This window comes from Phocoena sinus, chromosome 17 (assembly GCF_008692025.1).
Source record: "Phocoena sinus isolate mPhoSin1 chromosome 17, mPhoSin1.pri, whole genome shotgun sequence".
In the NCBI taxonomy this organism is placed as follows: Eukaryota; Metazoa; Chordata; class Mammalia; order Artiodactyla; family Phocoenidae; genus Phocoena; species Phocoena sinus.
In genome coordinates this window covers 10,623,861-10,641,349 of record NC_045779.1, presented here as the reverse complement: position 1 = coordinate 10,641,349, position 17,489 = coordinate 10,623,861, and the positions used below count along the sequence as shown (strand labels likewise).

The 17,489-nt window shown below is 39.5% G+C and overlaps 1 protein-coding gene across 1 annotated transcript in view; it reads left to right on the top strand.

The window, feature by feature from the left end:
- The window catches only part of LOC116742659 (cytochrome P450 7B1), a 183,782-nt gene extending 167,616 nt beyond the window's left edge, over window positions 1-16,166 (top strand). Inside the window, exons 5-6 of the mRNA XM_032610467.1 lie at window positions 8,315-8,490; window positions 15,711-16,166. Coding sequence (XP_032466358.1) covers window positions 8,315-8,490; window positions 15,711-15,998 — 464 coding nt within the window. The 3' untranslated portion in view covers window positions 15,999-16,166. The remainder of the gene's footprint in view (window positions 1-8,314; window positions 8,491-15,710) is intronic.
- Window positions 16,167-17,489: the final 1,323 nt, after the last annotated feature.

Here is a 17,489-nt window from a genome sequence, read left to right as displayed (position 1 = left end):
GAGTCAGATAATGTATACAGGGACGTAAAGCAAATAAACTTTAAGGAGTATGTGTTTGTATTCAGAACAGTTATAAACTCTTAAAATTTAGTTGAAATTCATTAACTTTCTTTTTACTCTTCTCACTATTGAAAGAAAAGACCATTTTAAAATTGTGGTATTAAAGCAGACAAGTTTAAATTTATTCAAGCTGAAGAAATGGCAGGTTCCAGAGCCATAATCCGGGTCCATTTAAGTCCATCACTAGAATAGAGATTTTCATCCAGGAGCCCTCAGACATTTACAGCTCACTTATCATCAACAAATGACCATCACCAATCCCAAGTGCCTGGAGATCCACCTGAGTACAGGAAGCACCTTCAGCAGTCTAGAAGGTAGACCCCGTTCATCACAACCTCGGGTACCAGCAGAGGCCAGTGTTGTTCATTACGAGAATTGAATCTTCTAGATAATAGGGTCCACTTTTTTTCTTTCTCCAGATAGACAGTTTGAAGCAATGTCTATCAGATTGCATCTTCAATGCAGATTGAAGCAAATTTTTATACGAATCAGACAACAGATAACCTCTGCATCTAGTCATAGCTCTATCGTGAGTATTTCTCTATCAAAAGGGTATGAACTATATGAGGAAAGGCAAGATTTGCAGAATTAAATGTGTGCAATGCACTGCATGGGATGAGTGTATGTGCATCTCATCTCCTTAAAGAAAGAGTTCTATGTATTCTAAGTACAATTTCTTTAAAGAAAGATATCTTGAATTTTTATTATTATAAGAAAAAAGTTCACAAGGATGAAAGGAATGCTGCATTTTTTTTTAAACCAGGAAGGAGAATTTTGATATTGGTAGAGCAAACAAAGGGAAAGGAGTTTTTTTTACAGAGATTTTGCATGTCATCGCACATCGACAATAAAGCGAAGTTGGAAAGGAAAGTTAGAATGCTGTAGAAACCAGTATGTTATTCCTAAACAAAAATGATTTCTCTTTTTTAGAGTGATCCTTGAAGACAGAGCTCGAGGGGGCATAGGCTTATCGTGATGTGATCACCGTGCACATATTATTGACATTCGTGGCCCAATCCTATAGGCCTCGCGTGTGTCAGATTTACTCTGACATCAGTATACACACAACATCAGCAAAACTTAAAACGTGTAGCATCAAGTGGGCTTTTAAATATCTAGCCTGTTAACGCAATTCAAAGCAATCATCCGTTGCAAGAGGCTGTGATGGATTTATGCTTTTTTCCAGTGCTCCTGAGCATCTTTCTTTACAACCATTATACCCCTTTCTTTTAGATAAAGAAAAACACAACTATATTGTTTTAGATATGGAACTTGTTATAAAGATTTTGCTTACCAGGTCCTCACTAAAATTGAATATCAGTGTTTAGTAGAGGTCTCTACAATTAAATATAAATTTAGAATAAGATAGTATATATAGTGGGGTTCAGATAACTGTTACTTGGGGCCTAAATTTCCATAGGAAAAGTTGCTGATAGAATGAAAGTTTGAGAAACTCTAAAAGAAAAGTAAGAATGTTTTTGTTTTCCCGGAAAGAAGAACCTGGGGTAGAGGTAGGACTTAGAACTACAGGTTTCCAATACAGGAAAAAGAAAAGTAGAGAAGTTGATTCAGAGAGAATATAAGAGAAAAAGATAATGTGAGAAGAGAAAGTTCTCAAAATTGAAGTTTTGATAAATGGATAGCAAATAATCTCATTGAGTACTACTTCTTACTTCAAGATTTACCTGAAAAATGTATTTAAATAACTTAAAAAGTATGGGTTCAGTAAATGTTGTCTATTGTTATCACCAAGATGATGTTTAACCTCAGTGGCATCCCTATGACGTTTATGTTGTTTTCTTTATTTTCAATTATTTACGAACCAAGCTGGTATTATCATTAGACATAGTTCATGTTAAATATATTCATGACTTCAATATTTCACAGCAATTTTATGGACTTCTATTGTTTCATATGATCTTCTTTAAGATACTGGGGGACTGGGGGAACTCTTATTTTGTCATTATTTTTACAGATGAGAAAATTCTCAGGGTGCTAAATAACTTGGCTAATAAGGTCATGGAGGTAAAAGAGAGCAGCAGGATTTTAACTTGGGCTTTCTGGCCACACTCACGCTTTTCCCCTCAAACCTATCTGATACCAGAATTTTTGGAGTCTTTTTTCATTGTCCAAACAGAGAGGGGAGAGGAGTTCTTTGTATCTTGATTCATCAACGCCAGCTGTGATATGCACATGATGAGATCAGAAAATGTGGGCTAGATGGTATAGTGTTAACTGTATTCTTAATTTCAGGATGAGACATTATGCTAATATTCATAATTATTATTTTACTATGTATCAGGCTTTTATTAGCTTATTTAATGATCAAGTACAGCTTTTATATATATATATATATATATATATATATATGTAAGTACAAGTATAGCTTATCTAATCCTCAAGTATTATTATCTTCATTTAATTGTTGGGTAACAAGGTGCAGAAAGATTAGTTAACCAACCCAAATCATACAACTAGATAGTGGCAGAGCCGGAAATTGATGCTGGCTCTACCTAACTTCAGCGCTAACGTATAACTGTTGTCAACTCAGGGGAAAATGCCCTAGAAATGTACCAGAGACCTTGCCCATTATATTTACAAGGATATATATCACAAATTCTCAAATGCAGTTGGGTTTGAGGGTGAGGTTGGGGCTAGAGGTTCACATCAGAATTTTGAGGGTTTTTTTAAATAAACTTTTTATTTAGAATAGTTTTACAGAAAAGTTACAAAGAGAGTTCCAGTGTATCCCCCCTCACACACACACACACACACAGTTTGCCTTACTATTAACGTCTTAGTGTGATGTATTTGTCATAACTGTGGGTGTTATTTTGAAAAAGCTCATTCAATATTATAAAATAATTGTGTATTTGAAAAATTAAAAGTGTCTCTAATTTAGACAGCAGTAGTAAAGTTTAACAAAATCCTCTCTTCCAGTGGGGATATACAGGAGGTAAAAATTCTACTTCATGTTAGAAATTTCTAACTGGAGGAGGAGAGAGAGGTATCTCCCCCAAAGCGTACACCAGAAACCAGGTAGTGAGATTTTTATATGTAACGTAAGGAGACATTGGTTAAAAAGTGAAAAATACTAATTTGGATGTTTGTCAGATTTTCAGCTCAGCACAGAACAAAGAGGGCTAGATAATGTAATGAACGGCAGCAACAGGAGTTGAAAGGATTGAAAGGGAAATTTAATAAGAACTCAAATTATTGTACTTAGGTCTAAAAATCAACTGCGTAAGAATAGAATGAGGAAATGTGTGGCCCAGCAGAAGAGGGTGGTTCTCAACCTCCGTTGCTCATTGGAATCATCTCAGGAGCTTTAAAAAGTACTCAAACCTTGTCCCACCCCCAGAGGTTCTGATTTCATTGGTCTGGGGTGCAGGCTGATGGCGTTAGAAGCTTCCAAGGCGACTCTGATGTGCAACCAAGGTCCAAAACCACTAATTTAAAGGTTTTAGTTAATGCATGCAGTGGTTCTGATGCTATTGGCCGGTTCTGGAACATTTATTTTCTTTAAACCACCTCGGTGATTGCAATGAGCCGTCAGAGCTGATCACCTGTAGGATATCAGAAAGCTTAACGCAAGTCCACGGAGAGATATTACTTCAAAAATCTGTTGCTCGTCTGCTTCCAACAAAATATTAATAGAAGTGTGGTATCTAGGGCAGAGAAAGTAGTTCCTCTCTCCTTTTCCAACTGAAATAGCACACCCAGCTCTGCCACATTTTAAGAGGCATATTGACTGATTGAATTGAAGACTAAAGGCCATATCATCTCTGATGGACAATTAAAAAGTGACCTGATAGTTGTCTTTAAATATTTTTAAAGGGCTGTTATGTGGAAGAGAGATTCAATTTTTTAGCCTTTGTGTCTTCTAAAGGGTGGAAATTGAAGGGAGGAAAATTCAGCTCAGTACGAAAAATAACTTGCTACTAAAATGGACTTTCTGAATGCCATCATTGGAGTTATCCAATCAAACATTGAACAGTATTCTTCACTGGGATCCTGGAGAGCATTCCTGTGTATATGTACCTTCCGACTTAACACCTAGATTGTAGCGTGTGTGAAGGCCAAATCCAGATTCTCTGTTCTCTTTCTCCACCGACAGCAGTGGCCCAGTGCCCTGAGCAGAGAAATTCCTTAATAGTACATTTATTGACGCTGTGCGCGTTGAACTTACATTTGCGTATTTTCGCAGTAAACCAGAAGCCGTGCCCGCAGTGCAGAGGGAAAGTAGGCATTCGTACCAATTCAGATTTGTTTTTAACTTTACTTAAAATACACAATTGTTGAGCCAAAAAGTAGTTATTTGGCTTCAAATTGTCTGATGACAACAGTGCCTTATTTACCTTCTCACCTGTCTCGAAAGTGGTTTTGTAAAAACTCGCCTACACATCTGGAGGCTCACTCTGTTTCCTCACCCTCACCCTTCGAGCGCACACTACCTCCAGAGCCCCCTTTCCCTTTCCTGTCCGCCTTCCTTTTTCAGACCATCGGCGTGTTCGGCCCCGGTCGACCGCAGCAGGGTCTGCCTGCTCATTTCACTGCAGCCACTGCCGCTATCCACTGATCACCGTGGCTAATCAGATGGTGTGACGGTCTGCACCAGTCATTAAGATGACCCAAATTAACAGTCTGGCCATGTCACAGTACATTCATTCCACATATCCAGACATGGCCTAAGTGTGAGGCAGAAATTTGGATGTGCTTATTTGTGGTTGCGTTGTAACATGCATTATTGATTGTCGTGAACGGCTTCAGCTCTTTAAATCTGCAAATGAGAGTCATCTGTCAATTAGTACAGCCAGCATTGAGCTATGAGGGCAGAAGAGAAAGCGTATATATTACTTTTTCTACCAGCATTTCCTCTCCTTCGCCATATTCCTTCCCCGTCACATTATAAAGCATCTTACCTCAACACACTCCGCAGCTTTTTGCTTAGAAGGGATACTTAATCAGAATATTTTTATATCCTGCAAAGAGAGACAAATCTCCCTAGCCAAGTGAAGAAGACCGGGCAGGCTTTGAATTGTAAGTTCACTGTGGGAATTCTGTAATCCAGTTCCCTGGTGATACTAGTCAGTAAAGTTCACTTCTTAATAAAACACAGGCAGCCTTAATCACAATTGCAATTGTTGGCACCTTGCAGTGCCTGGTGTAAATTACCCCCCAAATATTTGCATTCTTGATAGCCATTTTTCTACAATGCGTTTAGTAAGTAGAGGGTCCTATTACCTGCTAAATGTAAGTATAAATTAACAACCCATTATGCCCAAGTTTTATAAAACATTTACAGATAGAGATCATGTTTAATTAAAATTAACTTGCATATGAAAGCCAAGTGCACTAATGATCACAATGACCTTTTATTACCTGCAGTCCCTTGTTTTGGCTGGAATGATTGACAGCTTGCTGTTTGGCTACCATGTTGAATTTCAGCTGACAAGACTTTTCATTTTAACTCAATTTGCCCGCCTATCACAAGCTGGTGGCAGGCCAGACCCAAGTCACCCAGCTTTGCCTCAGCAGCTTGCTCTAGTTCTCATTAGTACGCATTTATTCAGTGGAAATTGGAAGACAAATGCTTGAAGGCATGTGAACTAAGTATAGCAAATTAGGTTTAAAGACTGAATATTTATAAGTGTATGGAAAGTTATTTTTTTTTTTTTAAATTCTAGAGCGAATTGAGAACTGAGTGCTAGCTTCGGTATAAAAGAAATGAAGATAGAAGGGGGAAAGAAGATTCTAAGAATAACAATACTATCGGGTTTTTCTTTCCGTTTTGGAAATATGTAAAATCTCTCTGACAACACCTTATCAAACCAACCTGGCCTCTCTTTCGTGGAGTGCTTGCACAATGAAGTTTAGCACCTCGAGTGCGAGAAGGGGGGAAAAAATGCGGGTCATGTTCATCTGTTGCTTGGTTATCCCTTGGTATGTTTTCAATTGCCTTGTTTGTTCGGCACTAGCACAGAAACAGATGTTGCTCCGCCATGCAGGGTAATTTACTGTGCAGCATGGAAGGCCTCCCAGGGCCCAGCTGGTCTGTCAGTGGCACTGGCTGGTGTCTGCTCAACTATGACAACTACAAGTAGAGGCTGCAATTTTTTTTTTATTGTGCAGTTGTCATTCTTCTCAACGTATATATAGCCCTGCCTGCATTCTTCCTGGAGCTGGCGGCAAGGCTGTGGCTTTTGTGTCTGTACGTTGTAACGCAGAGCCACGGAAGCTCCCCTCTCCTTTGTGGATAATAATGCCACTCATTACTTTTGTCCTCCGATGATTCTCAGCGTGATCGCTGCGATCCAGAGCCAACCTCGTCTCGCGCACATAACCGGTACTGGAAGGTAAAACAGATTTGTCATTTATGACCTGACCGCTAAGCCACACTTTGTGCTCCATTATTGTGATTAGCTTCTGCATAAGATACGCTTGCCCAATTGTCATTTGTGATACCGCAGTGGGCGCAAGCTGCCACCCTTCCCGCGAGCACGTCAGCCAATGGGATGTGACCGTGTTATTCGGATGCCTGCCCTGTCACAGTGGCCACCCCACAATTATTTTGCTTTTGTATTTCTTCTTCCCACACCCCTCCTGGACCTGGTGGGTGCACAGCACTGCTGCATATGTCAGCTAGCATTTCACACCACAAGCTAAAATGATGTTATGCTGCTGTTGATTCAACATGAGCCAGCAGCAGTACGTGGGAAGCTGACCCTTGCTTTTCACCATAGAAATGTTGGTCGCTGGTGTCCTGCCAGCTGAAATCCGTCGTGTCAGGTGCCTTGTGGCTATCTGCAGTGGAGTCCATGTTCCAAAACCAAAGTTCTTTTCTGGCCCTGTCACCAACAAACCGATTTGACTGCCTGATTATAATAACGAAGGCAGTCCAAAAGAATATGCACAGCCTCACTGTACGTCATATCGAATCACCACACTGGCCACACAGAGCTGACCGCAGCCTCATTTCTTTAGACAAATGAATGCTTAGGGAGAAACCTCCTGGGAGAAGGTCCCCAAAGCTACTTGATAGCCCTGTGCAAGCTGTGCATAGATTTCAATTTGGGGGAAATAGCATTTATTTTTATTTTTTGCCTGACGCAAGCCCTCACTGACCTGCCCGCCTCTATAATCTAATAATTGGTTATTCTACATTTCAGACCTTTGCTGAACACTAAGAAACTGGCCTGTGTGTGTGTGTGTGTGTGTGTGTGTGTGTGAGAGAGAGAGAGAGAGAGATTCTAAATTGCAAGCCATAAATACAACCATTTGTTACCATGTGAAGGGGGAAAGAACGCTCAATTTGGAGCTCTTTTTTCGCATTGCTGATTAGAGAGAATCAAGCTTTTTATTCTAAGACCCATTCACGCTGGTGAAAACATAGTCAGTTTTGATTATGAAGGCAAAGATGCAGACCTAGACAGGAGCTACATGCTGATATGCATGCTATCAGAATGATTTATGCAAATTATGCATATTATTCCCAAAGGAATTCCTCCTCAAACTGCCAGGATAAATTGCCGGAAATTAGCCATAAAATCTGTCGTGCTAGGAGCAAAAGGTGAAGGCCACTGGGAAAGCAAGGACATTCAGCTTCTGGAATCTTCCAGGTTATGATGGTGGCTGTTATTTTCCCTGGATGCTGGGGGAAATATGGTTTTCTTCGGATTCCTATTAAAGTATTTTCCCTTTGAAATTTTTCCAGCAAATGCTGACTCACATTTTATTTACAGCCAGCATAAAAGAAATTAAGTGTTAAGCTATCTCAGAAAGCACTACTACAATGACTTTACTATTAACTGCCTAAGTGGTTAGTAAATGCCTAAGCCTGGCTTTGAAGGCATCACTGTTCCGAAGGTTGGTGAAATAACCCACCAGTGGTGTACTTTAACTGGGATACGGTTTTAATTTCCAGTGTGTATGCCCCAACACAGACTTCCTCTCTTGCAGATCATTCCTGCCTACAAAGTTCCTGATTAATGACTTTCTGCCCCAGTACAGCGCTGTTGTCTCCTGCCTGTGAAATGCCCGGAGCTTTGGGGGCTGGGCTACAGCTGTCTCATCCCTCCCCTCCTCACTCCCATTCAGAGCCCCCATTGGCTCCTTCCTGGTGCTCAATGGATCTGATTGGGAAAGGATTTCCCTGTCAATCACAGCTATTGTTTATGCGCTTTAATGGCAAATTGAGAGCACTTTTCAGGAGCAGTCACATTTTAATAAAACGTTGCTTGCTTGTTTCTTTCAGAAAGCACCATTCTTGAGGTCTTGCGACTATGCTCCTTTTCTGGCATCTTTCGTGTCGTTCAAGAGGACTTGACACTACGCTTAGAGAGCCAGGACTGCTGTCTGCGAAAGGGAGACTTTGTAGGCATCTTTCCTCCCGTCTTACATTATGACCCTGAAATCTTTGAAGCTCCAGAGGTAAATAAACATCAAGCCGGTATTGCTCCCTCTTAGATACTGCACGCACATTCCTCTCCCTCGTGATCTCTCTTTCTCTTACTATCTTGTTCCAGAAAGAATTTGAGAGAGCTTAATGACTCCTGTTTTTCCTTCCAATGGGAACATTTTCCTGTTTACTGAAAGGTTCCTTAAGGATCTCTCTTTCAAAGGTTTCATGATCTATAAAGAGAAATACAGCGATGAGACTAAACTCCAGTTCCCTCAAATGAAATGAACGTTGATACCTTGATGGACACTATTCACTTTAGGCCTAAATTAAGTTTTGCTTGCCAGAGAATTATTAAAACCCATGGAGGGCTAGCTATTGACAGGTGGCTTAGAGAATAAATAATGACTCTTCTGCTAAGTGTTTCCAGAGTGGGGTTGACTGTCCCAGAGTCAGATACCGTCCTTGCCAGAGTTAAGCTCATCTACTTTTTCACCTCTTACTAAAGGTATGTGCCCCTTCTTGATCGATTAGGATGGCATTATGAACTTGAGATTGTAAAGCTGCTGCTCACAGGTAAAGCTCTGAGGGTAATTGTGTCATCTCCTCGTATTTTTTTCTGAAGCTGGAGTTAATGAATATCAAAGACTGGAAATTAATCCACCTTGGCTCATCCCTTAATACCACTTCAGAGGTTCACCACCTGCATGCAAATCGAGCAGAGTCATCTTCTGTGCTTCTCAGGAAGTCACGTTGTTGCTGCAGTGGTTTTTGTATATAAAATGCCATTTTTCAAAGGGAAACTTCTGTGCTCTTTTTGAGCAGTTTAGAGCTGAACCACTTTTAAACCCCGTTTCTAAGATGTTTTTCAGCCAGGCTGGATTAAAATCTTGTTGAATTTTGGAAATGAATAAGAAAAGGGCAGACTTCAAATACAATGAGATAATTAGCATTTATTTCATCAGCAAAGGCAAAATTGTTTAAGTGAGGGGAGAATGTACATATGGTTTCTGTGTATTTCAGAAGAGGTGTTATGTGAATAATGATAGCAGATCAGAAGTAGGGTATTGGTGAGTGAATGAACATTTTTGCAGACAACAGGCTTCATCTCCATGTTTGTAAATATCAAAAAAAAAAAGAAAAAAAGAAATTCCACACGGAACTAGGTGGTCAATAAGTAAAGCAAGTAAATAGCTAATATTTGAAAAATATTTTAAAATTTAAAACATTTCATTTCTATCTACAATTTTCAATTTAATTTCTGCTTAGTATTTTTATTATGTGATTATCCTGCTAGTCATGAAGTTTATTATTCATGTCACAATAGTAAAATCAACATTAAAGTTCTCAAAAAATAATAAATGTTTACCAAATCACCACTGTTGTTAAGGTCTTAGGGATCCTCCTGTTCTCTATCCCCAACCCTGCCGCCGTGATGGAAAAGACAATGAGTTAGACTTCTAGGAATTTAAATATCAAAGCTAAACATTTGCAAGTGTGTCGATTTATACTTTTCCTGTGGCATGCTAAATATCAATGCCCAAACTTTACATAATAAATAGTAGTCAGACGGGTTTGCCTCATACTGAATCCGTGGGAAGAACAAAATTGCAGTATTGTGAACTCTGACTTAGCATCATTAGGGCAGCTCTAGCTTGAGTTGAAGAGCATTCTCTATTATCTACTAGACTTAACATTAGCCAACTATGCCTGACTAATGTTCAAATCAACTAGCTAATTTTTGCTGTGGTATTGTTTCCTTGAAATTAGTTGCGGAATGCTGATAGTTATCGGCACAGAAAAAAAATGGTATAGTTCAGAACCAATTTTATATGATTTGGCAAGGCCTTATGTAATCATTCATTCTATAAACATTTACTGAGCACTTACCACTCTCAGGCTTATGGATTGATTCCTTTTGTTCTTAATAACTTAGGATGGCAGTAAGTAGATGCTATAGATGCTCGTGTAAAAGATGCCCATCCCAAAACAATCATGCACTCACAGTAAGAAAAGAGAAGAAAGTTCTGGAAAATTCCATCCTTGGCCTTTGTCACGTACAGCACTATCCCAGGAGCTCATCCGAAGTTCATACTCCTCACTGCCTGACTTTTGTACCCTCCAGATCTTGAATGAGAAGACCAGCCCTTAGATATAGAAAGTAGCCAATAGCTCTTAGGCTAAAATCATGAGGAAGACCAACTCCAGATATAAGTATAGTTAGTCTCAGAGGACATGGAACCTGAGGTGCCTTAGTGGAACATTGGTTCCCCCCAACCCAATGAGGCATGGTTTCAGGATGTTCAAGCCCAAGAGACCCTAGAATATTTCATTCTAGAAACAGGTTATATCTTCCTTCACCCATCTCTCTATTGTTGAATGCCTCTCTTGTCCACCGAGAGACTCCAGATGACTCCACAATAATCCCCTTTAATCACCTCTTCTTTGTCCCTGATTCCCACCTCATTCCTCAGAGAATCTGCCACTGCTCACTCCGTGGCCTGGGTGTACCTTTGTTATGGGGCACACCCCACGGTATTTTGCAATTACTTGTTTGCCTGTGCGTCCATATACTGTAAGTTCCAGGAGGGGAGAGACCTTGTCCTTACCTTCTCTGAATTCTCAGTGCCTGGCATGCAGGAGAGTACCCATAGAAGGAAATAAATAGGAGGTGCTGAGATGGATGAAGGTTCTGAAAGTGAAAATATACTTCAGTTGAAATGTTAAATCACTACAGATATCGCACATTCAAATGTGTACTGGGCCTAATTAGATCCAGTAGATGAGGTGGCTTGTGTGTAAATATAGCAATACTATCAGGAGTGGTAAGAACTCTGGTGAAAGGACAGCCCAGGAGGCATCTAAGGGAGACCATGTGACTGCTTTGGAACCAACCCTCAGTCCTTAACAAGCATGTAGACCTGATGTGACCAAGTCATTTTTATTATTTTTTTTAAACTTCAGATTTCTGGGTGAAGCTTAGAATTTTTAAATGTTTGGAGAAATTAAGTTTAAAACACAATGTAGGCTAAACAAAAAATGTTCGGGAACCTAATTGGGCCTATAAGCTACCAACACGTAAGCTGTGTTAAGAATTATTCTTTTCCTGAATATGGGTTCCTTAGCTTATTGTAATGTTAGCCAGTCAGGTGGCACGTGCTGATGTGGAAAAGAAAATTGGCACGTGAAATTAAAACAATGAGAGAGAGCAAAAGGAAACACATGTTCCCAATTCTCTTTTCTTCTTTCTGTATCGGTCTAAATGCTACCCAAGAAAATCTAGATGATCTCTTAATTAACTAGGAATGGATACTTTTAAAAAATTTTATGAAGGCTTCTTCAAATTTGTCAGTTGTCAGCCAGAATTCTAGCCACTGGCTCTCAAGTAATCAGTAAATGGTGATGATTACTTTTCTGCCAAAATGCAGCATCCAAAAATAGAGCTATGGAGAAGACCAGATCTATTGGTTGATTTTTCTATGGAGGTGCTGAGGTATAAAGGGCTGGGCCATAGGGAAGAAACAGCCAACATTTAAGATGGTAACGCATTACCTTAACCACATAGCCTCCTAAAGTAAGGACACAGGGAAACAACAAAGTAATTACAAAGCCTTTGACGTACCCCCAACCCCCCGCCAAGGCTCTGAAGATGAAAAACCTTATTTCACCTCATGCAAGTCTGCCCAGCCTACTTCTCGGAGGTGTAAGGATTATAAAGTGATAAATTTGAAAGCCCTTGAAAAAATTCTAAATCACTATAAAAATTGTTGTATCAACATTCTTTTGATTATTTCCACTATTATTAGAATATACTAGTCATGACAAATGTGGAAATACTCTCAATAATTTTTTGTCTGTCTCTCAAACTGGAATAGAGATTGTGCCATTTAGTACATTTCAAGGATACAAACATAAACTGAGCAACCACTGAACTTCAATGCTGCACATACAGGAAGTGCTAAAAACAAGCTGTTGAACTGAACTAAACATAAAATTTGGAGGACACAGATTAGGGTGGTACGCAGTGTTCCTCAGTCACTTATACCCAAAATTCTTCTCTATCCAGGAAATTGTATCATCTACCCAATCTTTATTTCTAGTGCTAAATATTATACCATTTTCTATTTGTAAATATTTTCTTTTTGAATATTCATCTACTCTTCATTCTCTCCATCTTTATTTATTCATTCAATATCTCTGTTTTCTTCAAAAGTTTGAAGATTGCTTTTAAAATATATTGTCATGTATTTATTCACTAATTCAACAGACATATATGGAAACTCACTGTGCACAGCACTCTGGTGGGGATTTGAAAATATGGAGATAAATAAGGCAGTGTGACACCTCCCATCTCCTGGGATTTCTTGGCTTGCCATCTCCTGAGGGCTAGCTTCAGCCTGGTGACAGCATAGCTGCAGCCTTGCAGGCATCATATTCACATATAACCAGGTCTAGAGGAGGAAGAGTGATGGACCATTTTGTCGTGTTTTTCTTTCTTCACAAGAAGGGAACTTCTCCCAGATGGCCCCATACACTCCTCCCCTGTAGCACCGAGAGACGGGTTCATACACCCTCTCCTAAATCAGTGAGAGGCCAGAGCAATGTGATTACCACAATTGGTGCCTCGAGAGATCTCATGCAGAAGGAAGATGTTGAGGAACAACCACAACAGTCAGTAGAGGAGTGATGGGGAATTTCAGTGTCTCATGCTTTTCTCTTATGATTCCTCTATTCTTATCCATTGAATAATATTGCATTTAATTGACCCTTTTTAATCGTGAAGCACCCAGCTATTATGGTCACTGCAACATGACAAATCCTGTATTCAAGTTGTTCCAGATCAAAAATCAAAGCATCTTGAGCCTTCTAACTTTTTGTTCTATGTCACTGTGGCCCCAGAATTTCTGGGGTGAGACTATTACACCCCTTCTTTTTTTCTAAAACCAGACTATATTCTTAGCAGCTGCCACAAGCCCTTCCTAAAATTGGCTCCTGCTTGGGTTCTCCATGTCCTGGCAACGGAAAACAAACTGAGCAGAAATTTTGACTCAAAAAGCTATTTATGCCCATATGCCCTTTGAGCTTAATGGTAGCCACAGAGCAAAAGAAGTTGGCCTTTTCCCTTCTTGTTTCATAATATAAACAACTAAATAGGAATTTCTATGATATTTATTGTGAGGAAATCGAATGGAAGGTGATGGAAAGCTAGAGGAGTGACCTTACTGGTTGACTAGATGTTTGGGGGAATTGAACGTACGCTCACTGAACATGGCAGGGCTGGGAGAGCACTTCAGCATTCTTTGCTGGTCAGTGTGACTTCTCAGCTGCCTATTCACATGCACGAGGAAATACAGAAAAGCCATGACAGTCTCTGGTTTATTTATGATATCAGTACACTATGAAGTCATACAAGCCAAGTTTTCCTTTTGCATGTTCTGGCTTAAACCATAGGACTGACCACAGGGAGAGCGTTTCAGAATAGAAAACCATTTCGTGGCACAATTGACATCGACTGGTTTGGCCTAGGGAAGGAGCTCTTGGGAAGAGCGCTGGTCTCCTCAGATGGGTCAGTAAGAAGGAGGAAGCACCTGTACTGAACCCAGGCAAGCAGGCTTGGGCCCCAGGAATGGAAAAAGATTTACTGGGAGAGAGTACCGTATAGCCATCCTATCTCCAGTAACAAAGTGGATGTCCACAGAGAATGTCCTTATCCTTACTACAAGGATGGACAGATACTTTTAGGTTAGCACTGGTTAGATCCTATCCAGATACATCCCAGAACCATCTGTGGGAAAATATATTTGCACTCTGTTGCAGATTAATTTTGCCATTATGATTTCATCAACTTGCAAGTTTAGGGGGTGGAATAGAAACCACACAAAATGTGTTCTCTAAGCTTGAATATTTATCAACATCAGTATCCTAGGTAAGTGGGGATAAAACCAATACTTTTAAAGGAAATGATTTTGCTGACATGAATACTGGCATTGAGTGAGAAAATCAGATCATCTGTGACGGATTCAGTATCTATACGTGAACTGTAGGGTTTTCGCTATAAACTAAATGCTTTCAGTCTGACCTGCTTCTTTGCCTTTGGCTTCATAGCTCATAGCAAAGCTGTGAGCTGAGCAGGTCTAATGCTAATGAGCACCGCGTACGGGAAAGACTTGGTCATTGTCATGCGTGCCATGTGCGTTAATGTAATCAATGGTTTAATTCACCATGGGCTAAGATAAGGTCCTTCAGTGTCCTCTCAGAGACTCACACGAGAGTATATTAAGATGGAGGACCCAACACCCTCCATAAACCAGTCCCGTAATTTTCTGGAACAAGTACTATAACTTACTTGTGAAAACATCTCAGAAACCAAGAGAGTTAACCCAAAGAACACTCATTCTAAATAGAGCTGTCATAGGAGAAAGTCGATACAACATCAAAACACAAGCCAGACCGATTTTGTGGCTTAGTTCTTCTCTAGTGCCTAATGTGAATCTTATTATTTAATATTTATTTCATCCCAACACTAAATCCCAAACTCATCCTTCTCATCCATCAGTAGCTGATGGGAAGGGATAGAGAAGGGCACACGAGTGATCCTTAGGTAGGCAGCCTCTGGGGCCAGTAGGATTCACTGTCCGCTAACCATGGTAGCTCTGCAGGAGCCCTTCCCTCTACCCAACATTGGTATTTCAAGTGCCCGTATGTGGAGACCCACCTTAGAGAACAAAAACAGAAATACTGCCTCTATACTTAGGAAACTCAGTATAGGAGAGAAATGTGAAGAAAAGTCATATAGAAAAGTTTGTACTTGTTTGATATGGGAGAAGTAATTTTCTAATAACACTGGGGTTTTTTGAAAGTTCATACATGATTTGCACTTAGTTAAGTTTTACTTCCTGGTGTTTGCTGGGTTAAAAGAAGCCTTTTAAGATGGGCAGGGAGGGGCTTCCCTGGTGGCGCAGTGGTTGAGGGTCCACCTGGCAATGCAGGGGACACGGGTTCGTGCCCCGGTCCGGGAAGATCCCACATGCCGCAGAGCGGCTGGGCCCGTGAGCCATGGCCACTGAGCCTGCACGTCCGGAGCCTGTGCTCCTCAACGGAAGAGGCCACAACAGTGAGAGGCCCGTGTAACTCAAAAAAAAAAAAAAAAAAAAAAAAAAGATGGGCAGGGAGAGCTGGCAACTGTGTGAACCTGAACTCAAACTATTTCATGGAAATTTTTGATTTTAACACTCTGTTTTCTTCTTTACAGGAGTTTAGATTTGATCGTTTTACAGAAAGTGGTAAGAAGAAAACCACCTTTTTTAAAAGAGGGAAAAAGTTGAAGTATTACCACATGCCATTTGGATTTGGAGTCAGCAAATGTCCAGGCCGATTTTTGGCAATAGTTGAGATAAAGCAATTGTTGGTTGTATTTTTAACTTATTTTGATTCAGAAATAATTGATGATAAGCCCTTAGAACTAAACTACAACCGCTTTTTGTTTGGTATTCAGTATCCAGACTCTGATGTTTTATTTAGGTACAAAGTAAAATCTTAAAGAAGCTAAAAGGAAAGAAAAGAAATCTTTCAAAGCTAACCTAAATGTCCTTAGCTCATCTATTTGTTTTTAATTTCTTCAAATGTAATTGCTTTGTTTGTTTTAAAAGTGCCAATTTCTGTTTGATCTGAGATCAGTCCAGTCTGTACTTTGTCACAAAACTCATCAAAAAAAAGAAAGAAACTGCATGGTGGCATGAAATTGACATCAAAATCAACATAATGATTAACTTAAAGTAGCTTTTTTTAAGTTTCTTCATACATATTGTGATTTGCAAGTGTCGTAGTAAATGTGCCTTCGCAGCAATAGATTTGACACTGTGGGATTTTTTTAAAGTCACAAATTCTTCTCTAATATGTAAGAATACACTTTATGTACTAATGGAAATTTGTGCTAGAAATGGACACAGTCTAACAAATTCCAAGTTCTCAGAGAAGAAGGAAATTAAATTTCCATGAGATACACTGGATGAAAATGTTCCCTTCAAGTATAATATCAATAATATCTATATTGCCAGGGTACGTTTGCATTAAATGAGTTTTGCAGTAGATTAAATGCTTCAACTTCACTTCAATATTTAATCATCCATAAATGTTCTTTATTACTTTGTATACTGTGGCTCCATAGAACAAAATTTCTTGTTATATAAGGCCACTCATGTTCAAGTGAGACACTGATAAGATTTATCAGTGTAAGAACACACAAAAACCTATTATATATTCAGCAATTGCCCTAGACATTAGTATTAGGTTTATTGTAGGAGTAAATATTGAGCTCAGTACAGGGCTGATTGTAGCATTTGACTCCAGTGTAAACTATAAGGGTTATGCCAGTATTGGAATTAACTTTCCTAAATGTTTCCATTTATACCAACTGAGAAATTAGATAGCAGTATTTGTTCTTGACGCCTCACCTCTTGGACTTGGAGTTTATTTGTATTATTTGAATTACAGCATTATGTAATACAGTATAATTCCATATGCCACAATGCAGCATAGTATGGAGGATTCAAAGATTGCTGGCATCAGATTGCCACGTGATCGTCTGGCATCCTACCTAACTGCTGAGGCCGTATATAAACAGGCAAAGCAGGTAATTAAACCCAGTTAATTCATGCTGCATTCTTTGGAACTTCTGATATTTTGGAAATGTGCTATTGTTTTTGAAAAGGAAATTGATTTTAAAAATAACAGTATAAAATACTTAACCATACTTAGTAACTAAATAGATTTTCTAGCATCTATTTTCTCCTTCCTGAAGTCCATACTCTAAGTGCACCTTAGTGAAGGTCTACCGGTCTAAACTTTGTTTTTGCCGGATTGAAGATGTTTTCCTTTTTGCCCTCATTCCTGAAAGGTGATTTCGCTAGATGCACAAGTCTAGATTGACAGTGATTTCCTCACAGGGCTTTGAGGATATCTCATGTTCTGAAGAGGTTAGCCTTTATTCGGTTTAATTATTCAGTAGGTAGTCTGCCTCTCGGACAGCTTT